Source organism: Gymnoscopelus microlampas (assembly GCF_963454915.1).
Source record: "Gymnoscopelus microlampas genome assembly, chromosome: 3".
Taxonomy (NCBI): Eukaryota; Metazoa; Chordata; class Actinopteri; order Myctophiformes; family Myctophidae; genus Gymnoscopelus; species Gymnoscopelus microlampas.
In genome coordinates, this window is record NC_139940.1 from 29,889,386 (window position 1) to 29,916,103 (window position 26,718).

General features: G+C 41.0%; 2 protein-coding genes across 2 annotated transcripts in view; one reads left to right on the top strand and one right to left on the bottom strand.

Annotated features, from left to right (window-relative positions):
* The window catches only part of LOC311041816 (uncharacterized protein), a gene marked incomplete at its 3' end in the record, with an annotated part of 55,043 nt that extends 39,170 nt beyond the window's left edge, over positions 1–15,873 (bottom strand). Inside the window, exons 1-5 of the mRNA XM_084052302.1 lie at positions 15,617–15,873; positions 15,178–15,270; positions 14,893–15,084; positions 14,300–14,446; positions 191–343 (exon numbers count right to left, since the gene is read on the bottom strand). Of these exons, the coding sequence (XP_083908428.1) occupies positions 191–343; positions 14,300–14,446; positions 14,893–15,084; positions 15,178–15,270; positions 15,617–15,764 (733 nt within the window). The 5' untranslated portion in view covers positions 15,765–15,873. The remainder of the gene's footprint in view (positions 1–190; positions 344–14,299; positions 14,447–14,892; positions 15,085–15,177; positions 15,271–15,616) is intronic.
* A 3,092-nt stretch (positions 15,874–18,965) lies between these two features.
* Positions 18,966–22,811, top strand: LOC311041817 (superkiller complex protein 2-like; the record flags this gene model as incomplete). The annotated part of the gene is made up of 1 exon (XM_084052303.1): positions 18,966–22,811. The coding sequence occupies one exon, from the start codon at positions 18,966–18,968 to the stop codon at positions 22,809–22,811; it is 3,846 nt and encodes a 1,281-aa protein (XP_083908429.1).
* Between the last annotated feature and the right edge of the window lie 3,907 nt (positions 22,812–26,718).

Here is a 26,718-nt window from a genome sequence, read left to right on the forward strand (position 1 = left end):
GCCGAACGCTTTCCAGCCATCGCAGTTGTCTAGAAATTTGAAGTGTTTATTTTAATTTGTTGTTCTGATACCGAATACATATTATTTCAAACTTAAAGAGAAAGAAAGACAATAGGATGATGCATGATTTATAATGTAGAAGTCATTGTAATTGTGGTAGCTTTTATGACGGTTGAAAGTATTTTCTTACCAGTGACTTTAAGACAGCCCTTGTCAACCTTCTTTTGTAACAGGTCTTTCTCTTTGTTTGTGGTGTTGAACTGTTCCATCAGGTTGGCATAACTGGCTTGCAACAGTTTTTTGTCTTCAGCAAGGTTTTTGTTTTGCTCTGTAAGTCTGCGCTCTGCAGAAGGGAGAATAATCAAAACATGGTGCAAACAATTGTTAACCACTTAAACACTCAATATTTAGTACAATTTGACCTGGCTCTGTAATTGGTCTGCTCTATTCCCCTCTACACCAAACACTCTACTCTTTGCCGAAAATAGCCGAAATACAAGTCTTTCAAAACTGCTCTTATTGCATTGCAGTGTGTGAGTGTGTGAGTGAGTGAGTGAGTGAGTGAGTGAGTGAGTGAGTGAGTGAGTGAGTGAGTGAGTGAGTGAGTGAGTGAGTGAGTGAGTGAGTGAGTGAGTGAGAGAGAGAGAGAGAGAGAGAGAGAGAGAGAGAGAGAGAGAGAGAGATTGCGTGCATGCTCATGTAAGTGTTCTCTGATCATTCATGTACTACTGTCACTGATTGTTGAAGGGCATTAACCTTACTGAGAATACACCTAGTGGCTTCTAAAAAATTGAGGCTCCCTGAAGCCACAGTTACTTTACGTCCAATACGATTTATTCTCTTACCTCCGTCTTTAACCTCCTTTTGTAACAGCTCTTTCTCTGCAGTCAGGTCTTTTTTCATGGTGCTGAACTCTTCTGTCAGGTTGGCATAACTGGTCTGTAGCTGGGCATTGTCTTCAGTAAGGTTTCTGTTTTGGATTCTCACCTGTTGAACTTCAGAATCATGAAAACCTGTAAGTTTACTGTCTGGAGAAGGGAAATATCAGAATAAAAATTGTCCAAACTCTTATGGATGAAATCCAAGTGTTTTGTTTGTAAAGGTATGTGTGGAATACTCACAGTGCACTTGCAGGCCTATGATCACAGCCAATAGGAGAAAGCATAGCACCCCCAGACACACTGCAATAGTCCTGGACTTCTGAGCACAACCTGATGAATCAAACATTATCATCAGGAGACTTTCAGCTCTTTGGACTAGTTGTTGTTTAAAAAAAGAAAATTAAGAAAAATCAAGCAAAATAAGATTTGGAGGTCATAGCCTATTCTAAAACTAAACTTGACAAGGCTTTATTATTGTATGCAACAACAGAATATGGAAATTATTGTGTACATTGATTTAGCTCATAAAGTATGGACATTTTATTCCAAGCTTATACATAAGGTTTGTCTAATCTTGTCTTCGATGATGGACCATTCACCACTGGAGACCTAAAGAAACAATATGTCACAGTAATGTCTGTTTAGTTGTGTAGATTGGCGTGTAGATTGACCTACCTGACTGCAGTTCAACTTTGTCCTTGGTTTCAAGTTTAGTATTGGCATATATCATGTCTTCATTGTTCGTTGTTGCTCTTATGACTCTCAAATGATGTCCTCCGACCTCATTTGAGTTAACATAGATTGCCTCTGCCATTTTTTCTATGCATGGAAATCTAATGCAAAACTCTCAGGTACTGTGCAGTTGTCCACACAGGCTCTCTTATGATGTCCTGCACTTATGTTGTCTAATTGAACTATGAGTGGCAGTTAGTCTTTATGTACAGTATGGTAAATAGTGACTTCAGGAAGTCCGTCTTTTTTTTTAGAGGATTATGAGGAACTACCAAAACACACTTTTCAAAATCATAGATAGAACCGAATGAGGTATTCCACTTCAAACTGATGGTTATATCTCATTATTGACCCTCTCTCTTTGGAAAATGGTGGGCATAGCTCAGACAATATGTTTCTCATAAAAGTTGTTAATATTAGCAACTCTAGAAATGTCATTAATTACTGGCAGTGGCAACATATATTGACTATACATTACACAAGGTGTATTTCTGTTTTCATGAAAGATGTTGAGGCAAGTCCATACCAATGCAACTAGACGCAACTTGCAACCAGTTGCAAGATATTTTCAGCGGTCTGGACTGACCAGTTGCAGGCCTGTGCCTTTGGAGAAATGGTTGCAAGTAGTTGCAAGTATTGCAACTAGTATTGCAAGTAGTTGCACAATTGCGTTGCAAATCATTGGAGTGGACTGGCTTACGCAAAGCTTTTCTCTGTAAATAACCTAAATATTTAATACCATCTTTAGCCTACATGATTCTAAGGAAATCATGAATTATGAAATTCAATAAAAAATAATTGTGTGTGTAATGCTTACGATAACTTTTTACTTTACCATTACATACATGATCACCTTTGCAGCAGGTGCTTTTTCCCACAACAGTTGTTTACATGCAAAGCACCTCTATGGCTTGCAGAATGTTTGACCTACAGAAAGTGGGACAAATCGAATATCATGCAGGTTCCACCCTCAGTTCATGTAGTCCGTAAGCTAGGACCCCAAATGTACTATCTAGGGGGAATAATTCTCATAGTGATTTTTGGGAAGGTATACAGATAATACTAGATAATATTTGATAATATTGCAGCGGTGGTAGCTTTCTGTGTGTTATCAATCCATTCATAACCCCATGTCAAAACATACTTTTCAAATTTAGCCTATACCTGTACAATACAACTGAGGTATTCTACTTCAAACTGACAATTCTTAGTTTGATTCTCAAAACAGTGGGCATAGGTCAGACTATATGTTCTTTATTCCTGGCAGTGACAACATAGTGACTACACATTACGCAATATGTACACGTTTTCAAGATGTTACACAAAGGTTCCTCTTTAGGTTCCTAACCTAAAGATGCAATACCATGATTACATACATAGATTCTAAGGAAATTATTAAATTCAATAAACTAAATAGCCTATAGCCTAATGTAAGTGAGTAATGAATTCTATAAATGCCTTCTTAATCCTAACAGTTCTCTGAAAAAAACATGTTGCTATATATATATAGCTAAAGGCTAAAATAACACTGATGCTTTCCACGATTGAATGGGTTAACATAACATGCTGTACATTAATATCACCTTTGCAGCAGGTGCTTTTTTCACCTCTATGGCTGGCAAAATCCCCAACTCATTCATTCATTCTTGACAGAGTAAATAGTAAGAATCAATTATCCAGCAGGTTCCAGCCTCAATATAATGTAGCTGTGTAAGTAATATTATCATTTATTTTACCATTACATATTTGCAGCATGCTTTTCACCAGCAATTGTTCGAAAAATCGCTAACCCACGCATTCATAGTACAGCTTATCAGTGTCACAAATGCTGTCTAACAGGCCCGATCAATTAGCTAGTAATAGTGTATATGTAGTTAGATAGCCGTGCCTGAATTGACAGGGTGTGCCAGCGTGGGGGAGCCGAGCCAAGGGTAAGCGCGGCTATTCATGACTTGTTCATGTATACTTACTTCCTGTCGATTTGATCCAATGAAATCCAATGAAACTGGTCGGATGACCAATGATATCCAATGAAATCGACAGAAAGTGGAAAACACACAGCCTAGGAAACAGGTGAATAACAAACGAACGGAAGGCCGCGATGACATTTTTTTTTCTTTTGCGGAAGCTCAGTGAAACCCTCCGTGATTAGCAACCATCAGGGGATCGATCATACTAGAGATAGATATTCTGTGACTACTTGAAAAAGGTAAGATAATCGCTGGCAGTGGGTAAACGCAGCCAGAAAGAAATCTGGCAGTTTAATGAGTTAAAAGGCACTGGATGAATGATCAGGCGAGGTGTAGGTCACCCGAACCTAGTTGTATGCCCTTCGGCCTTAATCAGAAATCAATTCCCCCAAAAATGGCAAACGCAAATCTAATGTTAGTCAACAGGCAAACTGATTGGAAGAAATGTTGTCTTTTTCAGAAACACTAAAATAATGATGCCCTAGTATCACCTCCAACCCATCATGTTCCTCAACATATGCTACTTATGCTTGCCACCAATGTTTCAGTCTTTCATGAGATCAATCAAATACCAATGATCCTGGACCCAGGAAAGCTGGATGAAGGTGATGGTATAGAAGCTACTTTGATATTTGATCTACTTTCAGTTTTATGTTGGATTTTTGAGTGGCCAGCACCTTTTTCCATAAGAGTGGCTCTTATAGAGTATTGGTGCCAAATTCCATGCTTGTATCACAAAGTGAACGATTCTGAAATTTGCCATTAATCTGCTGTACTATACTTGGAATACTACTATTATTACTAATAATAATAATAATAGTAATAATTATAATTGTAAAAGTTGTAAAAGCAGCAAAAAAACAATATCACCCCCCAGACATGTTTGGCCCTTGGCACAGCCAATTACATTGTAGGTTCACATTTAAATAGTAAATATGTCCGTAGACTGAGCCTTTGTTGTCCATAGTTTGTTTTCTTTGTCAATCCAAAGGATTAAAATGAAAGGTAAGGTAAGTGATTTTATTTGCTTAAAATAAATGTTAAATAGTATATTCTAGTACTCATTGCTATAGAGTGTTTGTTCAGTAACATTGGGCCTCATGCAGCAATACGTTCCTAATGTTTCCTCTAACATTTCTTCCTAAGTGAATTCTTAAGAGAAGTCGAGTCAGATTCATGAAGCGTTCTTAAATGGCAGAATTGTTCGTAACTTATGTTCTTATGATGATGAATCCCAGTCCTCGTAACTTGAAGGGGTGTGCCAGTTAATCCAAATTACCATAGGTAGCCGCCCCACCAATCCCCATATAAGGCATGACTGCATGGCCCTGCCTGCAGTCACACCTGTGTGTGATTGCTGCTCACAGACATCACAGGAAATCACACAGAAATAAAGTTGAGAGAATGAAGTAAAGAATACCTAAACTAAAGTCTAAAGATGGTTGAACACCAGACTCCAAACATAAAAATAAATAAATCAATAGTTATGTGGAGGTACTTCTGAAGTGAACAGCAAATTATTTAATTTAATTAATGAATGTATTTTATTATTTCTCTCACATTAATCAACATATCACCACTAGACATCAATGTAAATTTGCTGAAATTACCATGTTATCCATATTTCATGTTCAGTAGTAGCGTTAGTAGTGGATATAAAACATTTTATTACTGAAAGCTGGTGGGTGGATATGGAGGGTCTTTAAGGTAGCAGCTGCTTGGTATGTAATGGGGTGGAAATAGGGGTGTGGTGGGTGATATGGTGGTGCAAGGAGGGCTGTAGGGGTCTGTGTGGGGGGTATGGGGATGGGTGTGACGGGTGGGTATAGGGGGGCTTTCGGGTAAGAAGGGGACGGGAAAATGGTGGTGTGGCGAATGTCGGGGATATGGAGTTATGGGGGGGTGAGGGGGGACGGGGGACGGGGGGACGAGGGTGGGTTGGGGGGGGGGTTATGGAGTGGGTATGGGGCTTGGGCTTCAACTCAACCGGGTTTCTCGTTTGCTGTGGACCCCCTGGAACTCCCTCAAGGACCCCTGGGGGTCCCCAGACCACACTTTTGAGAACCTTTTTTGCTCTAAAGATATGATACAAATATTATTGTAATTTAAATCCCATATTATACAACTGTAGAATTGAAGAAACTTCGAGAATTAATTATTTTTGCACAAACATGTCACACTTAAGAACTCAAAGGGCACCCTAAGAGTGCTCATCAGTGTGTGTAGATTCTGTTCTTACCTGAGAACAGATCACAGCTAAGAAAACATTGGAGTATACCAAAATCTTCTTGTGCGTAGATTCTGTTCTTACCTAAGAACAGATCACAGCTAAGAAAACATTGGAGAATACCAAAATCTTCTTAAAAACTTCTTAAGTGCATGGGTTTAAGAAGAAATTTGCTCTTAAGTACCGTTGCTGAATGAGGCCCATTGTCTCATACAGAAAATGCATTTTCAGGTTGGGATACCAATGGATAGATAACTCAGTCCCTACCTACAGAAATTAATTAGGCCCCCACAAAATTCCACCCGCACCCTCAGATCTACCAGCAGATTCCTCCTCGATGTCCCTGGTACAAATCTACGTACTATGGGTGACCGGGCCTTCTGCTCGGCAGCGCCGCGCCTATGGAACAGCCTTCCTATTGACCTGAGAGCACCACAGACCCTGGACTCTTTTAAAATAGGCCTGAAAACGTTTTTGTTTCAGAGGGCATTTTCATGTTGAATTGTTGTTTAGTCATATCTGTTTTTAAACCGTGCTTTTTAACTTTATATGATTGATGATGTTTTACCTTGTGGCACTTTGAGATTCCTTGTGAATGAAAAGCGCATTACAAATAAAATGTATTATTATTATTATTATTATTATCAGTCAGGATACATGCAAATTAAACAAGTGAAATTTGAAGTGATGACACAAATAAATAAGCAGACAAAATTGGAACTAGAACACTATAGAAAAAGTACTAATGGGTACTCTCTTCTGATTGACTGAAATTGTGTCACCTACACAGTACCTAAAAGTGTATTTTCTGCTTGTTAAAGAGCTGGAGAGACATGGAGACCCCTGTTACTGAACAAACACTCAATAGCAATGATTACTATCAGAATATATTTTTAACAACAAAACTTTTAGTTTTAACAAAAAAAAAAAAAATTGCTGATGGAACCACAGCCACACTAATGTCCGGGTTGGACCAAAGGTGACCCATCAACATTTCTTAATAACCCCCCCCCCCCCCCCCCCCCATATGACTGGTGTTGATCAATCAAACAAATTATTTTGTGGTCAATGGTCATCTTTTGAAGTCCACAGCCATCTCAGATGTTAAGACTGAGCAAAAGTCACCGCTGATGGAATGGATGCCGAGGTCTTCTAGGCAACTGTTTCCAAAACACTTTTGTGTGTCGCGGACACATTTTTATGGGTCACGAGTAAACGTCCATTAATTTTTTGTTTTATAAATGTTTTTTATTATTATTTCAAAACATTTTCCCCGCCAAAAATTAATAAATGAAATAAATATATATTTTCATGAATTAAAAATAAATGCAATGATTTATCAAGAGAATTTCATGAATAAATAAAAAAGAAAATCTAAGAAATTCCATAAATTAGAAAACAAATGAGAATGTTATTGTTTTTGTACTTGTTTAGATTAGAGCTTCATGCATGTCCTTTTTGTAATTGATTTTTTTACTAGGTAGATATCTGTATAGAAAGGTCTAACCAGGGACTGGGGTCGCAAATTAGCCTCGGCTACAAACCCCATATATACAAGGCAACGGTCTCATGTTTTGTAAACTTGATTCATTGGGCCCGATTCATGAACCGTACTTACGAACAAATTTGTTCTTAGACCCACTTAAGAAGTTTTTTAAGAGATTTTGGCATTCACAAATGTTTTCTTAGCTGTGATTTGTTCTTAAGTTAAGAAGAAATCTACGCATACTAGAGAGCACTCTTAGGGTGGCCTTTGAGTTCTTAAGTGTGATATGTTTGTGCAAAAATAATTAATTCTCGAAGTTTCTTCAATTCTACAGTTGTATAATATAGGATTTAAATTACAATAATATTTGTATCATATCTTTAGAGCAAAAAAGGTTCTCAAAGGTGTGGTCTGGGGACCCCCAGGGGTCCTTGAAGCTGTTCCAGGGGGTCCACAGCAAACGAGGAACAGTTTAATCACTTTAACCCTATTTTATACTTTGTTTGAAAATAGCTGATCTACAAGCTCACAACGCGTCCCAGTACTGGCAATTTTGAACTTGTAGATCGGCTATTTTCGAAACATTTTGATAAATCTTGAAAACATTTCCCTAGCAGAAAATATTTTCAGGTTGGGGTCTGCAGCCAAATGCATCTAACCCAAACAGACCCGGTTGAGTTGAAGCCCAAGCCCCATACCCACCCCATAACCCCCCACCCAACCCACCCTCATCGCCCCCCCATACCCCCACCCCCATATCCCGACATTCGCCACACCCCCATTTTCAAGTCCCCTTCCTACCTGAAAGCCCCCCTATACCCACCCGTCACACCCATCCCCATACCCCACACAGCCCCCTACACCCCTCCTTGCACCACCATATCACCCACCACACCCCTATTTCCACCCCATTACATACCAAGCAGCTGCTACCTTAAAGACCCTCTATATCCACCCACCAGCTTTCAGTACTAAAATGTTTTATATCCACTACTAACGCTACTCCTGAACATGAAATATGGATAACATTTTTAACAGCTAATTTCATCAAATTTACATTGATGTCGAGTGGTGATATGTTGATTAATGTGAGAGAAATAATAAAATACATTCATTCATTAAATAAAATAATTTGCTGTTCACTTCAGAAGTACCTCCACAGAAATATTTATTTATTTTTATGTTTGGAGTCTGGTGTTCCACCATCTTTAGGCTTTAGTTTAGGTATCTTTACTTCATTCTCTCAACTTCATTTCTCTGTGTGATTTCCTGTGATTTCTGTGTGCAGCAATCACACACAGGTGTGACTGCAGGCAGAGTCATGCAGTCATGCCTTATATGGGGATTGGTGGGGAGGCTCCCTAAAGTAATTGGGATTAACTGGCACACCCCTTCAAGTTACGAGGATTGTGATTCATCATCATCAAGAACATAGTTACGAACAATTCTGCCTTTTAAGAAAGTTTCATGAATCTGACTCGACTTCTCTTAGGAATTCACTTAGGAAGAAATTTAAGAAGACAACTTACGAATTTATTGCTGAATGAGGCCCATTGTTTTTTGTATTGTCCCTGTCAAATAAACAAATAAATAAATAAAATGTTCAAGAAGTACTGTAGTGGAAATAGCCAATCTGCAAGCAGATCTGCTATTTTCACTATAGCTTGGGTCCAGAGGAGACATCAAATTTCTCTTTAGGGTCTCGAGCTAAAAGGTTTGGGAACCAGTGTTCTAGGCAACACTGGGAGGCATGGTCACATTGCAGCAGGTGGGACATGCCGTGGTCTGCACTGCTCCACAGCTGCATGTCTGTTCTGTTGCATATTATAGACAGGTTTCCTGTTAGTAAACATTGAGAGGAATATGACCGCGCAGCTGCGGGGGGAAGCCTATGGGTGCGTTTGGAAATTACGCACCGGAGCACACTCGGCTATTAGTTTGTATTGGCCAGTGCGCTCACTGCCGCTCAGGGCTGTATTTTCGAACGCGCCTTCCACCCCCAGGCATGCGCAGATTGCGCATTCTGCTCTGTGATGACGTCGCTCGGAAACCCGTCTATTATATAGTCCAGGCTTTCATCAGTGCTTTGCACCTCCCCTGCAGCCACACACAGTCTGTTTAGAGACATATAAGGTCTCTGTACATGGGTTACATTATTGCTGAATTGTCAGATGTCATGAAAGCTATGGAGAAGCTGTGAAGAACACACTGCTCTACTTCACCATTCTGAGGTTTGATGGCTTTCACACAGAACAGTGTTGTCTGGCATGTTGAAGTTATCAGGAGTTCTTACTTCTGCAAAACTGCACAGAGCTGGCTGACAATTTCAATGACGATGTTTGGCTTGTGAGTTGAACAGAAGTTTAACCCTTGCAATGTGTTAGAAACCTGCATCCACTTGTGGGGTTAGCGGGTCAAATCTGACCTGTGATTTAACTCAGCCCTAAATACTCAAAGAATAATTATTTTCATTTATTTTTTTCTCCCACCTCATAGCTGACATTTGAAAAAAATATTATGTTTGGTTAGGGTTAGGGTTTCATCTTTCAATATATCTCGTTTTCAATTATAAAAATGTTAAAATTCACTCATACATTTCCTATAATGAAGACAATGGATAATGATGTTATCTAGCTATAATAGACTAACATTAGAACTAACATTAGAACACACTTCCAAAAAAAAACAAAAAAAAAACCTTTTTGTTTAACTTTAAACATTTTTAATATTATTAAAAATAGTGACACTTGGTGTGTTAAGGTTATTTTTTACCCGTATACCATAGAAGGTAAAAAGTCATTTATTTTTCATAAACTCAAACTTTATTTTACTCCTGATAGCAAATGCTAATTGAGGACAAGTCTCTCTCACTCTCAAACATGTAAACATTGAATATTGACAATTTGGGGGTAATTGAGCCACACTTCTCTAACGGGTCATTTCGGACCCTAACACCACAAGTGTCACTTTTTTTATGGAGACCATCAGAATTAATTAAAATGATGAAAAAAAAATGATAATAAATTATTTTGTTGCGTTAAAATGGCTATTTCTGAGGACATCATGAAGCCTTGTTCCAATAAAGAAATGTAAAGGTTACTTTTTACCTATTTAAACTTGAAAATGGGTCAAAAATGACCCTAACACAATGGAAGGGTTAAGGTTCTATGGTTCTATGCAAGGCCACAATGCACGCACCATCACGCCAGGTTTTCACACAGAACAGTGTTGTCTGGCATGTTGAAGTTATGTGTCTAGTCAGGAAAAAACTGCACAGAGCTGGCTGACAATTTCAATTACGATATCTGGCTTGTGAGATGAACAGAATTTTATAGTTCTATGCAAGGCCACAATGCACGCTACCAGGTACTAGAGATAGATACTACCAGGACACTGAGGAATCAACATGAGTTGTCAGAACCTAAACCCAAAGCCAAAACCAACAGGCTGAAAAACTCTACCCTGTATGCGGCAGTCAGGCTGTATAATAATATTGGTCAGACTGTATAAACAACATGGCCACCAGAACTGTTTTAAATGTCCTCATCTTCTGCTTCCGCGAAATGAAATGTTTTTAAATGTTTTTTAAATGTTTTTTAACTGTTCTTGTATGCAAATGCTCTTTTATATCTACAGTATATATATGTAAAGTTCTGCAGTTTTTCAGTGGGGCCCTGGCTCCACTGCAAGCATGAATTAATAAAATCAAATCAAATCAAATAACTGTGGAAATACGTCAAACGCAAACCTATCCATATGTCCACCACTTTTTTTTGTTTCGTTTCAACTCAAAACAAAACACGGTAATGGTGGCGGCAGGAAAAGAACGAACTGAGTCTGATTAGCAGCTGGATCAGCCTGACAAACCACCAAGAACACCCCATGGCCTAATCTGAAGTCCATGTTATGAAAAATACACACACAGACATTTTCACTTTCACTTTTCACTTTTGCTTACGTTCTATAAATTAATTGTGAAAACATTACAGCAATGCATTGATATATATATATATATATATATATATATATATATATATATATATATATATATATATATATATATATATATATATATATATATATATATATATAAACTTACTTACTTCTAAGTAAGTTTACTTTATACTTTTACTTACTTCTGCTTTTACTTAATTATTTTCAAAAGCAATTACTTTTGTACTTTTGACTGAGCTACTTTTACTTATAGTGGAGTAAATTTGACCATTAGTATCTGTACTTTTACTCAAGTACTGGGGTTGAGCACTTCGTCCACCACTGGGTATCAATCTTTCATCAAACAGTGAATTCCACCATATGCAGAATGTTGCATGCCTGTCTGCATGTTATATTTTAAACGCTCACTGTCACAGTAAATATTGTAGGCCTACAAAGTATTGGACTTGACCTGAACATGGTGGGGTCAGTGAGACGTGCCCTTCATAACTTGGGAGTGGGACTTGGAATTGACTTATAACATGCTGAGTGGTTAGTGAGCCCGCCTAGGGAGCCAGAGGCCCTGGTTGCCCCAGGTCAGGCCAGCAAATGTGTCGATGAAATTAAATTTGTCCCTGAGCAAGACTCTTAACCCCTAATTGCTCACAGGCCCTCATTGGAAACAAGACCGCAAGGACTTTCATGAACGGACCTGTTAAAGGAATTATCCTTATCCTTTATGTCAGTGACTTTGAAAGTTGAAATGAATTAATTAATAATCCATTCATTTTAATGAAAAACATTGGTCCAGTTTTGCCAATTGAATGATCCTGTGGAGTAGAAAGTTCACCATAATGTCATGTCTCTCCCCCACCACCCCCAGTTAAAAGTGACAATTATGTCTGTAGTTAATATGTAAGTCACATGGTAAATAATTTGCAAAACAAAACAAAATGACATCACATTATTATTTATTATGTTTTCATACAATAGCTTGCAGTCAAGAGGTGCACGCACATCCATACATGTGACTTAATATGTAAGTCACATGGTAAATAATTTGCAAAACAAAACAAAATGACATCACATTATTATTTATTATGTTTTCATACAATAGCTTATAGCAGTCAAGAGGTGCACGCACATCCATACATTTTGACGGGTGCTGGATCAAAATAAATAGATTAAAAATGTTTATTAAAAAGAGTTTTGGCCTTCGTCAGGTATATAGGCCTACATACCTGGCGAAGGCCGTCGAGGGCGAAACGTTGTTTTTTTACCGTTCTATTAATACATTATTTTGGGAGCATTAAGACGGTGTGCGGACCTTTCTTCCTTTACATTTCATACAATAGCTATATCAACCAGCTGTTGGCCTCTGGGCTGCAAGATAGTCAGCAATAAAATGTGTTTGTGTGTGTGTGTGTGTGTGTGTGTGTGTGTGTGTGTGTGTGTGTGTGTGTGTGTGTGTGTGTGTGTGTGTGTGTGTGTGTGTGTGTGTGTGTGTGTGTGTGTGTGTGTGTGTGTGTGTGTGTGTGTGTGTGTGTGTGTGTGTGTGTGTGTGTGTGTGTGTGTGTGTGTGTGTGTAAAAGCCCACTTTAAACATTATGACATTGTTTCATTTTGTTTTAACATTAAACAAAAAGGTAAAAACAACAACAATAAAAAATCACTCTATCCCTCACCAAACCAGGGTTAAAATCAATAGTTTAACCACTTAAAACCTCAATGTAGTCACCAGGGCCCCCCAGGGATCTACAGTATACTATCCTTTTCTCCCTCTCCACAAAATCTCTTTGCTGAAAATACAAGCAAGCTCGTAGATTGGCTATTTTTGGTGAATGTTTGCCTATTTTCGCCAAATAGCCTATTATTACATGCACAGAATAGGGATGCTATAGGGTCCATGTGGCTAAGCAACATCTTCAGCACATGCAAACACTGTACAAACCTCTTGCACTATTTAAACCTTCTCACAAATCCAGTTAAAGTTCTGAGTGCAAGGCGCATCATTCCACCCACTTGCACCGTTAATGGTCTGCAAATGCACACAGTCTTCGTTCCCATCGGCATCATTAGGCTCCCCTGACACCCAGAACCTTTTATCCGGAAGGGTTGTCCCATCCACCCATTTCCATGTCCCCTCTGAAGCTCGGTCAGACAGACCGATCCAAGCCCAATTGATGTAATTCATCATGAGAAAATTGTATTCCTCTCTGCTGTTTATGATCACCAGGTCAGCTCCATAACTCTGACAGTACTGTCTGCTCTCCTCCCAGGTTTTCATATTGCTGCCAGTCACAGCGGAGATGAAGTACCATTTGGCGCCAAACGCTTTCCAACCAGGGCAGTTGTCTAGAAATTTGAATTGTTTATTTAATTTGTTGTTCTCTGATACCAAATACATATTAATTCAAACTTAAAGAGAAAGAAATGCATGATTTATAATGTAGAAGACAGTGTAATTGTGGTAGCTTTTATGATGGTTGAAAGTATTGTATTCTCTTACCTGTGACTTTAGGACAGCCCTTGTCAACCTTCTTTTGTAACAGTTTTTTGTCTTCAGCAAGGTTTTTGTTTTGCTCTGTAAGTCTGCGCTCTGCCGAAGGGAGAAGAATCAAAACATGGTGCAAACAATTATTAACCACTTAATATTTAGTCAAATTTGTCGTTTGGGTCTGTATTTACACGAGTACAGTCAAACACTTTGTCTAAAAGGATATCACCAAAAAAGTCCTTGCGGTCTTGTTTCCATTAGGGTCCTAGGCGTGTGTGTGTGTGTGTGTGTGTGTGTGTGTGTGTGTGTCTGTGTCTGTGTGTGTGTGTGTGTGTGTGTGTGTGTGTGTGTGTGTGTGTGTGTGTGTGTGTGAGTGAGTGAGAGAGAGATTGCGTGCATGCTCGTGTAGGTGTTCTCTGATCATTCATGTACTACTGTCACTGATTACATATTGTATGAAGGGCATTAATCATTACTGAGAATACACCTAGTGGCTTCTAAAAAATGGAGACTCCCTGAAGCCACAGTTTTGGTCTATTACGACTTTACGTCCAATACGATTTATTCTCTTACCTCCGTCTTTAAGACTGTCAACCTCATTTTGGAACAGGTCTTTCTCTTTGTTCATGGTGTTGAACTGTTCCATCAGGTTGTCATAACTGGCTTGCAACAGTTTTTTGTCTTCAGCAAGATTTTTGCTTTGCTCTGTAAGTCTGCGCTCTGCAGAAGGGAGAAGAATCAAAACATGGTGCAAACAATTGTTAACCACTTAAAACCCTCAATATTTAGTAAAATGTGATCTTTGGCTGAATTGGCTCTGTAATTGGTCTGCTCTTTTCCCCTCTACATAAAACCTCTTTGCCGAAAATAGCCGAAGTACAAGTCTTTCAAAACTGTGTGTGTGTGTGTGTGTGTGTGTGTGTGTGTGTGTGTGTGTGTGTGTGTGTGTGTGTGTGTGTGTGTGTGTGTGTGTGTGTGTGTGTGTGTGTGTGAGAGAGAGATTGCGTGCATGCTCGTGTAGGTGTTCTCTGATCATTCATGTGCTACTGTCACTGATTATCTATTCTATTGTATGAAGGGCAATAACCTGGAATAAAATGGAGGCTCCCTGAAGCCACAGTTTTGGTCTATTACGACTTTATGTCCAATACGATTTATTCTCTTACCTCCGTCTTTAAGACTGTCAACCTCCTTTTGGAACAGGTCTTTCTCTGCAGTCAGGTCTTTGTTCATGGTGCTGAACTCTTCTGTCAGGTTGACATAACTGGTCTGTAGCTGGGCATTGTCTTCAGTAAGGTTTCTGTTTTGGATTCTCACACGTTGAACTTCAGAATCATGAAAACCTGTAAGTTTACTGTCTGGAGAAGGGAAATATCAGAATAAAAATTGTCCAAACTATTATGGATGAAATCCAAGTGTTTTGTTTGTAAAGGTGTGTGTAGAATACTCACTGCGCACTTGCAGGCCTATGATCACAGCCAATAGGAGAACGCATAGCACCCCCAGACACACTGCAACAGTCCTGGACTTGTTCTGAGCACAACCTGATGAATCACACATTATCATCAGGACACCTTCAGATCTTTGGACTAGTTGTTGTTTAAAAAAAGAAAATTAAGAAAAATCAAGCAAAATAAGATTTGGAGGTCAAAGCATATTCTAAAACTAAATTTGACAAGGCTTTATTATTGTATGCAACAACAGAATATGGAAATTATTGTGTACGGTACATTGATTTAGCTCATAAAGTATGCACATTTTATTCCAAGCTTATACATAAGGTTTATCTAATCTTGTCTTCGATGATGGGCCATTCACCACTGGTGACCTAAAGGAACAACATGTCACAGTAATCTCTGTTTTAGTTGGTGTGTAGATTGATTGACCTACCTGACTGCAGTTCAACTTTGTCCTTGGTTTCAAGTTCAGTATTTTCCACATTGGCATATATCATGTCTTCATTGTTCGTTGTTGCTCTTATGACCCTCAAATGATGTCCTCCAACCTCATTTGAGTTAACATAGATTGCCTCTGCCATATTTTCTATGCATGGAAATCTAGTGCAAAACTCTCAGGTACTGTGCAGTTGTCCACAGAGGCTCTCTGTATGATGTCCTGCACTTATGTTGTGTCTAATTGAACTATGAGTGGCAGTTGGTCTTTAGCCTATGTATGGTAAATGGTGACTTCAGGAAGTCCGTCTTTTTTTTTAGAGGATTATGAGGAACTACCAAAACACACTTTTCAAAATAATAGATAGAACCGAATGAGGCATTCCACTTCAAACTGATGGTTCTATCTCCTTATTGACCCTCTGGGCATAGCTCAGACAATATGTTTTTCAGAAAAGTTGTTAATATTAGCAACTCTAGAAATGTCATCAATTACTGGCAGTGGCAACATATATTGACTATACATTACACAAGGTGTATTTCTGTTTTCATGAAAGATGTTGAGGCAAGTCCATACCAATGCAACTAGTGGCAACTTGCAACCAGTTGCAAGATATTTGCAGCGGTCTGGACTGACCAGTTGCAGGCCTGTGCCTTTGGGGAAATGGTTGCAAGTATTGCAACTAGTATTGTAAGTAGTTGCACAATTGCGTTGCGAATCATTGGAGTGGACTGGCTTACACAAAGGTTTCCACTGTAAATAATCTAAACATTTAATGCCATCTTTAGCCTACATGATTCTAAGGAAATCATGAATTATGAATTATGAAATTCAATAAAAAAAAAAATTGTGTGTGTAATGCTTAGGATAACTTTTTACTTTACCATTACATACATGAATATCACCTTTACAGCAGGTGCTTTTTCTACAACAAGTTGTTTACATGCGAAGCACCTCTATGGCTTGCAGAATCTTTGACCTACAGAAAGTGGGACAAATCATGCAGGTTCCACCCTCAGCTCATGTAGTCCGTAAACTAGGACCCCAAATGTACAATCTAGGGGGAATAATTCTCATAGTGATTTTTAACAACATACGATGTGGGAATGTCCAAGAGTACTAGCTTTTTGGGCCAAGGTTGCATTATTTCTCACTGACATAATGGAGATAAACATACCTTGTTTGCCACACATTCTATTATTAAATGATGATTCATCTCTAAGATTAACACCTCATAAAAAGAGAGTGTTTTTGGCTGGTTTAACGGCAGCAAAGAAAATGCTTGTAATGAGATGGAAACCACCTCACAATCTCAATATTCACCGTTGGAAGTTGTCCTTCTACGAAGTCCTGAGATTAGAGGCATCCAGTGCTAGAGCACAGGGCGCAAGGACAGAATCGATTCAAATATTACTTACTGCGGCCCAGAAGGTTAAATCAGTACTCCACTAGGTTGAAACATATACTGACATCTGAGACTAAACAAAAAGAATGTTTTTCTTTTTCTGTTTTCTGTTGTTTTTTTGTTTTGTTTTCCCCCCCCTTCCATTCACTCTGTAACAAGATTAGAGGGTATCTAACAAACTTGTATGTAATTGTATGAACTGCATGCCCACACAGCAATGGGATGTAATGTCTGTCACCTCTGAAAGCTTGTTTAAAAAAAAGATAAAATAAAAAAAAGATAAAATAAAAAAAAGTTGGTCACAAAAAAAAAAGGAAGTCACCGTTTTGAGAGGATTATGAGGAACTGAGTGGGGCCAAATTTAGAGGGTGTGATGTGTGTGCGTGAGAGCACATTAATTTTGACTTGAAAAAAGTCAGAAAAAGCCAAAAATATATATCTTGAAGGAGCTGTGAAGAACACACTGCTCTATACTTCTCCATTCTGAGGTTTGGTGGCTTTTACACAAAACAGAGTTGAGACGCATGTCTATTCTGCACAGACTTGGCTGCAAATTTCAGCAACAATGTTTGGATTGTGAGAATGGAAATGATATAATGGAAAGCGTTCTAAAAAGTCAGCAGACAGAAGAGCCACATTATACATCCATAATGTGATCATATACTGTAGATTTTGTTAACATCACAAATACAATCCTACTCTTAAAGATGCAGTGACAATTCTTTGTTTAAATATTTTTTTGCAGCCAGCTCTGTGCAGTTTTTGAGAAGTAAAAATTCAACGGGTTAACGGGTTAAAGTGTCAACATTCTTAGGGCTTACATATACTGTAAATCATTATCATTACATTTTTTAAATACTATATAAAGTAGGCTATGTGCACTTTATAAGTCTGGTTTTAACAAGAACCAAGGGGACTGCCGTGCTCAACTAAAAAATTAAAGTAAAGGCACGGAAATAGCTAATTAAGTTGTCAGCACACGTTTGTACAACACGTTTAATAACAGCAGAAGGAAATGGACACATTTATCAGACATGTGGGTGTGGTTTACAATAGGACATGTGTAGAGCCCTGAAAAATATAGGAAATTAATATGTGGCATATGTTTATTATTTCATTTCTTTCAGCAATGCAGTATTGTTTAACTGCAGCTTTTATTTTGCTAATGTAACTTCCTGCCGACTGGTGCCTGTATTTGTGCCAATGTGGTATCAGTGCGAGGGGGTCGGCATATTCTAAGCCAATAATATAACCTTTTGTTGAAAAAGACTTCCTTGTTGTTCTCGCCAAAGAAAAGGAGTGTTGTGGAATATCCTGATTGTGGTTTGCGAGGGAAAGAGCCACTTTCTTTAAGAAAACGATGGAATATATCCTGTGGTATATACCGTGTTGCTCATTCATTCAAGCCTGTGGAGCCCTTGTGAACTTGGCCGTGACTCGCGCGGAGGCGTGAGTAAAGGGAGGATATCTGACACTGACTGAACGTGTTGCTAAGGAGTTTTTTTTGTATTTTCTGATCTTCTTTTATTTTGTGCACCAACGTATGGGCCCCACCGTTTACAAAATTCAAGCGCTTGGTATTAGTGTTGAAGTCGATTTGATGCCTGATACCTGATCAAATCGACAGGAAGTGATGCCCACCATGCCGTAGGAAACTCCCAGTCCATACTCCATATATGGCCATATTTGGCAATTTGTGCTGTCATGACGTTGTGGCATTTCCAGTCCATATATGGGCATATCATATGCTGATTTGCGGTGACATCTGGGATGTCCAGTCCTTATATGGCCACAGTTGCGCGCCAATGACAAACAGACACCGCCACAACTTGAACTTTAAGGAGAGTTTATTTTAATCGTCATTAGACTGTGTTTAGATGTCTAGGTGTGTTTTAGAGGTTCTGAGGAACAAACAATACTCATTTTGTCTGTAGCCTCATCATGGAGTTAAACTGCAGTGCTACAGAAGCACCTGGATACGTGCACATGCATGTTTCCAAGCAACCTGTAAGTAATACTTTGGATCTCAGTTGTGATTTGGCCAGCGGAGTGACGAAAAGAATAGATCTGCCCCCCGCGGGCCCTACAGACCTGCCTCTCTCACTGCTGGAGATGGGTTGTTCTGGGAGGCTGGAGCTGATCACCCATCCTCTGCCACATGGTCATCCCTTACCCCCACAGAGCACGCTTCCTCATGGGCTGCCTCCTACCAACGTGAACCTGGAGACCGAAATAGAGAGGAAGTTTCTACATGACCCTGCCTGGCTTCCAATACATGACACCGATGCTGCCTTCCAGAGGTTTCTGAATGTAAGTCAGAGGGACGTTCACATGGAGTCTCTGCTCCACTGCGCCCCGGCTCCACTGCACTCTGGCTTATCAGTGGTCAGAGATCCAACAACAGGAATGCTACTTGATTTCGCAGAGGTGTTGCTGGAAGACACACGGCTATCAGCCAAGAATTCGTTGTCTTTACAACGTCAACCTGGTCTTCCATCAGAGAGCCTGAGAGGAAGCAACACTAACTACCCCTTCCTGCCTGGAGGTATGGAGGAACTTACTCTGGAACAGATCAAGAAGAAATCTGAGCTGGAGGAGGACATAGATTTTGAGAATGGTTTGCTTACAGTTCCTCCAGGATTTAAAGCTGGAATGGACTTCAGTGATAAAGATGCCAAAACAGCAAAGGAAGAAATAAACCTCCTATCTCTTCTTTCCACCTTTGATGACATGTTCGACCTGCACCTTGAGGAGAAGGAGAAAGGTCGAGAAAACTGTGAAACGCAGACACTAGAAAGAACTAACAGCTTGGAAGACTTGGGTATCAAGGATGCTGTGTCGCCCCCCTCTACATCAGAGAAGGAAAGAGGAATGTCCAAGCCTACAGAGGTCCTGGAGGAAAAGAAGAAATGGGCCATACCTGTAGATATCACCTCACCCTGCCATGACTTCCATAAACGCATCCCCAACCCAGCATTCAAGTGGCCATTTGAATTGGACTTGTTCCAGAAGCAGGCAGTGTTAAGACTGGAGGCTCATGACTCTGTGTTTGTGGCAGCGCACACTTCAGCTGGAAAAACTGTCGTGGCAGAGTATGCCGTCGCCCTCTCCCAGAAACACATGACCAGGACCATCTACACCTCCCCCATCAAGGCTCTGTCCAACCAGAAGTTCAGGGACTTCAAGAACACGTTTGGAGATGTGGGGCTGCTGACGGGTGATGTCCAGCTAAGTCCAGAGGCCTCTTGTCTCATCATGACCACTGAGATTCTCAGGTCCATGCTTTACAACGGCTCAGAGGTAATCAGAGACTTGGAGTGGGTAATCTTTGATGAGGTTCACTATATCAATGATGCAGAGAGAGGGGTGGTCTGGGAGGAAGTTTTGATCATGCTTCCTGACCACGTTAGCATCATTCTCCTCAGTGCCACTGTGCCCAATGCCCTTGAGTTCAGCGAGTGGATTGGGCGTATTAAGAAGAGACACATTTATGTGATCAGCACAGTAAAGAGACCCGTTCCTCTGGAGCACTTCCTGTACACAGGAAACAGCAACAAGACACAGAAAGAGCTCTTCCCATTGGTAGACGCCACGGGACACTTCGTCACTAAAGGGTACTATGCAGCAGTGGAGGCCAAGAAGGAACGTACCAGTAAACACGCCCAGTCATTTGGAACTAAGAACACATCTCAGTACACAACACCCAGCCAGGACCGAGCGGTGTGGCTGTCTCTACTTCACTCGCTGTCTCAGAGAAAGCAGACTCCCGTAGTAGCGTTCACCTTCTCACGGAGGCTCTGTGATGACAATGCGTGCTCTCTGTCCTCCATGGACCTGACCTCGTCCTTTGAGAAAGTGGAGATCCACTCCTTCCTCCAGAAGAGTCTGAGTCGACTCAGAGGTGACGACAGACAGCTTCCCCAGATCTTGTTGATGAAAGACTTGCTGAAAAGAGGAATAGCTGTCCATCACAGTGGGATCCTTCCCATTCTAAAGGAGGTCGTTGAGATGTTGTTCTCCAGAGGACTGGTCAAAGTCTTGTTTGCAACAGAGACATTTGCTATGGGAGTGAACATGCCTGCCAGAACAGTGGTGTTTGATAGCATCCGGAAACATGATGGTGCAGGATACAGAAACCTGCTACCTGGTGAGTATATCCAGATGGCAGGTAGAGCTGGTAGGAGAGGTTTGGATGCAACAGGAACGGTGATCATCCTGTGTAAGGCGGGTGTCCACGATATGGGAGAACTCCAGGTGATGATGCTGGGTAAGCCTACAGTCCTCCATTCTCAGTTCAGACTGACATACTGCATGATTCTGAATCTGCTGCGCGTGGAAGCACTCCACGTCACAGACATGATGAAACGCAGTTTCTCAGAGAGTCACAGAGACACACAGGCCCAGGAGAAGCAGATCGGGCAGTTGAAGGAGACTCTGGTATCTCTTCCTCCTCTAGAAACAGAGGGACAGCTCTCTGACCTGCTGCCCTACTACAGAACTGTCACTGAGCTACGCATCACCGCCGAGGCCCTTCAGCAAGCGACTGTAGAGTCGGTGAACGGTCTGAAAGTTATGTCTATGGGACGAGTCGTTGTCATCAAAAACACACAGCACTTCAACGCTCTGGGAGTCATCCTGCAGGTGTCCAGTGACTCTGTGAATCGTACGTTCACCAGTCTGATCATGTGTGAGAAGGGGGTTGAGCACATGGGAGACAACAGTCTGAATGCTGGAGGTTTACGTCAAGCATACAACACAACTCTTTTCATACCTGAAGGTCCGTGCAGTCACACCATACAGAAGTTAAAGCTGCAGGACATCTCTGCCATCACAGTGAAAACTCTGAAGGTGAATCCTGAAAGGATCATCGATGACTACAACAAGAGACAACAGCTGCGCTTCAGGCAGGACCCTCCTGGCCAAGCCATCTCCACAGCAACACAAGAACTCCTGCGATTGGCAGAGGCCAACCCGGGTGGGGTTGCGACCCTTGACCCAGTGAATGACCTTCAGTTGAAGAGCGTGGATGCGGTAGAGGCGTCCTTGAGGCTGCGTGTGCTTCAGAACAGCCTAAAAGACTTCAACTGCATCCACTCCCCCACCTTCTCAGAACAGTTTGTGCGTGTTCAGGAGAGGATGAGGGTAAAGGAGGAGCTGGAAAAGCTGGAGTACCAGGTGTCTGATAAATCTCTGGCCCTGCTCCCTGAATACCATCAGAGAATCGAAGTCCTCAAGGCCCTGAAATACATTGACAGCAGTGGGGTGGTGCAACTGAAGGGACGGGTGGCCTGTCAGATCAGCAGCCACGAGCTGCTGCTCACAGAGCTGCTGTTTGAGAATGCCCTGGGCCCTCTGGCCCCCGAGGAGAGTGCCGCCCTGCTGGCCTGTCTGGTGTTTACACAAAACACACAGGTGGACCCACACATCACCAACACGCTGCAGGAGGGTATTGATCGTGTACTGACGGTCGCCCAGCGTATCGGCGAGCTTCAGAGGGATTATGGGATTGGACAGACAGTGGAAGACTTTGTAGGCCAGTTAAAATTTGGTCTGACAGAGGTGGTGTACTGCTGGGCCAGAGGCATGCCATTTGCAGAGATCGCCCAGCTGACAGACGTGCAGGAGGGCACAGTGGTGCGTTGCATCCAGCGCCTGGACGAGGTGCTGAAGGAAGTGAGGCAGGCAGCACGCATTGTGGGAGACTCTGTCCTGGGCAGCAAGATGGAGAAAGCGTCCATGGCCATCCGCAGGGACATCGTCTTCACCGCCTCCCTGTACACATACTGACGAAGGACACAGAGGAATGTGAGATATTCACATTGTTACCACAGAAACATCCAAATGAGAGGAAAAAACAGAAGGACAATAAAAAGTACACAATATCAACATCATCATTATCACCCCCCCCCATCGTCCATGCCAGTGGCTGCGCTTCATCTGTCATGCCTGAGGACAATGAATAACTCCAGCTTCTGCAGCTCAAGAACACTCGCTGATGTTGGATGCTAGCTGAGATGGGTGGAGGTTTCAGAAACCTCAATAGGCTGTCTGAACTTTTTTCTCTAAATTTGCGCAACACTGTAAATAAAAACACAGCCAAGATTGTGTGTATCTGCATAATATGAAACAACTGGTAATTCAGTGGAAAGGAACACATGACAGTGAAAAACAGGAGGGACAAGAAGAGACGGAAAAGGTGGTGGAATCTTTTAAATCTCCAAAGAGCACCAATGAGGATGAGAAAGAAGGTACTGGAGATCATTTTTGTCAGAGGGAACATGCTTGGAATCATGGCTGACATTGTGATTTGAGGTGGCCGTCCAAGAGTATAAAAGTAACTTAGGGTGGGGGTGACAAGATAAAAACAACAACTCGGTCACCCATCAAACCCTCAGATAACAACTCTCTATCTCAGTTTCCTTTCATTATCGTACAACTGCAGCTTCAAGGAATATATTTTGTGATTTAAAAACAAACAGAAAATCTGCTACTACCATGCATAGAATGCACAGGAACAGCCAAAGATACATTACTGAAACATACCACTGGAGTGCAGCATTTACAACTGTATCCCATTTGTGCCGCGCACGCACACGCACGCACGCACGCACGCACGCACGCACGCACGCACACACACACACACACACACACACACACACACACACACACACACACACACACACACACACACACACACACACACACACACACACACACACACACACACACACACACACACACACACACACACACACACAGAGGATGACAGGTCTGAGTCTGACAGCTCCAGGTGAAGCTGTTATTGGTACAAGAGGTGGACAGTATTCTTTTTATTAAAATGATCTGATGATCTATTTGTTTACCGGTTGAGCCAGGGCTTCCTCCCCATTTCTCTGACAGGCTGTGATCGAGTGACTGGGAGTATAGAAGCTGTCATTCAGCCTCAGAGCCTGTCATTCAGACTCAGAGCACTGAATGAAGAAATTGATACCTTGTTTGGCACAAATGTATTCATATCGACAATATTTGTCATAAACACATGAACACTTGATTCTCTATTTCATAATAGGACAATATTCTGCGAAAATAGGCAAACATTGGTGAAAATAGCTACAAGGTTACACTGTGAGCTTGTAGGTTATATTGCTAATAAACAAACAGGGCATGAAGGGTAATTAAGGGGACATAGTCCAGACTGAGTCAGAATCTAATGCAATCATGTCTGTTTTCTGAAAATGACTTTTGCTGAGGGTGTACTTACCGGTGATGCATTGTTCATTCAAACTCTTCCATAAAACACTGAAACTTGTCTTTATGAGGACACCTAATTAAAAGGAGGCCATTAGCATCAGTATATTCATCATACCCACTGGCTTTGATTTTACTTTTCCATTGCAAGTGCTGAAAACTGATTGATTTCAGGGGTTATAGTTATATATCTGTTACATCCATAATTATGCTAATTCTGGCATTATAAAATATGATTCACAGCTGTTGCAGATTGCTTTTGAAGAGGAAGCCTAGCAGACCTCGCCTGTGATTCAATAGACGGAGATGGACAAAGCTTTAATGGGAAACTGTTTACTCTGTAACAGACCTGTACCAGCTGCTCGGTTCACATGAATGCGCACATTCAAAAGACTTCAACACATAAACACAGTGTGTACATATGCGGTAATGAGTAAAATGTGTCTCTGTTAACACACACACACACACACACACACACACACACACACACACACGGCAAACCAAACACCACAGCTTTGTGAGGACTCGTCTGAGGTGAAGAAAGCTTTTAGGTCCACATCATTAGGTTCCTTTTAGTGGCCAGAGGGATTTCCACCCATTTATTACCTCTATCAACAATGTAATGTTTTCTGTCAGTCGGTCTGTCTGCTTGCAGGATATCTCAAGCAGTCATGCCATGTTTTTTTCCCGTTTGGCCAATAGAACTTCATGATGCATGCGACCAGTTATTCAACGATAAGACTGGTCACAGTTTTATCGTTGATCTGCCTGAAGTCTGTCCCGAGTTTATACACGGTTTCAGATAATATGATCTAGTCTCACAAGGTTCAAGTCTGGTTAAGAGACACATTTCATCTTAAATGCAAATAAAACGGTATGTTTTTCAGCAAACGGCAAGTGAAAGAGAGCAGGTCCAAGGTGTTTCTGGAGGGGTTAGAATTGGAATTGGTCATATTGGATCCAAACCTGACTTTCAAAACAGAAGGTGACAAATGCAGTCAAATTCACTCTGCAAAATTTCAACCAGATTAGGCCCTTCTTGACAACCGCTACTGCAAAAACATATCTCACTGCATGATCCTATCACACATTGAATATTTTTTCACAAACTGGTCATTTACTGGTGCCACAGTCCTGCAACCAATTGAACAACTTCTTAAGAGTCATCAAGGTCTTAGACAAGAAACCAAAAGCTTCTGCTTTGTTTACAAGTGTCTACATGGACTGGCCCCTCCTCCAGTGCGAGATTTCATCCACAGGAAGAGAGACACTGAACGTAGCACTACAGTAGTTCAGACACCCGAGGGGACTGTGGGGTCCAGACCACTTATAGGTAGGCAGACCACTTTTGGACAAAATGTCCACTCCATCAGGGGAAGCGTGTGATGGAATAGCCTCCCAGTTAGGGAAAGCCGCACCCTGTGTACCTCTAAAACAGCCAAAACAATGGTTAAAAATGTCCAATATGTGATCATAGATATACCATATTCTCAGATATTTCAAATTAGGCCTTACATATTTTTCCATTTAGTTATGTTTGTATTGTTGTGCATTTTTGTGGGGACTATAGGGATGGAAATGAGCTTCTAGCTAAATCCGGCATGTGATGATTAGCCGATTAATTCCACCTTCATGTATGGATTGTTCATTAATGTTCATTAATGTTCATTAATTGTTCATTAATTGTGGCAGCGGTGGCCTAGTGGTTAGAGGGGCGGCCTTGATACCGGAAGGTCCCTAGTTCGATTCCCCAATTCATCACATCAATCATGAATCACCGCTGAATAGCCCTTGAGCAAGGCTTCCATGCAGGGTCCGGCTGGAAACAAGCTTCGTGCTTAGTCCGACACCCTGGGTAAACAACAAACTTTGCTTTACTTTGCTTTGCATTGTTCCATCTAAAATAAAATAAATGTTTCTTCAAAGTATTCTGTTCAGAAGTTCTGTGCATTTTTGTGACAGGCCACACCTCTTTTGGGGAAGCTGTGCAAGTTTCATCAGTTCTTCCTTTACATGGCCCAGGAGATCCTTCACCTACACCTTTTTAGTGCAGATTTCATAATGGCTTGAGATATCCTGCTGACAGACAGGAGCGAAAACATCATCTCCTTGGTGTAGGTAAGAACAAAATGTATAAAAGATACGATAGGTAGTAGGTACCTTTTTGTTTTATGACCCCAGACATAAAATATTTTCTTTTCCCAAAGAGACCATTAGATCTCATCTTTCCAGGTGATTGTTATTTTAGTCTGTGGAACTCCCTCAAAAATGAGATGCTACATCTCAACGGACTATCCTTTCAGTAAATTTTGACAAATTCTTAAAAATCTCTTCCAAAACAATATTGTTTGGACAGTAATGCACCACTGTCCAATACCACTACTTTGAAATAACTATGTACACAAGTGAAGGTTATTTTAGGTATCATGCATTTGCCAGCCATACT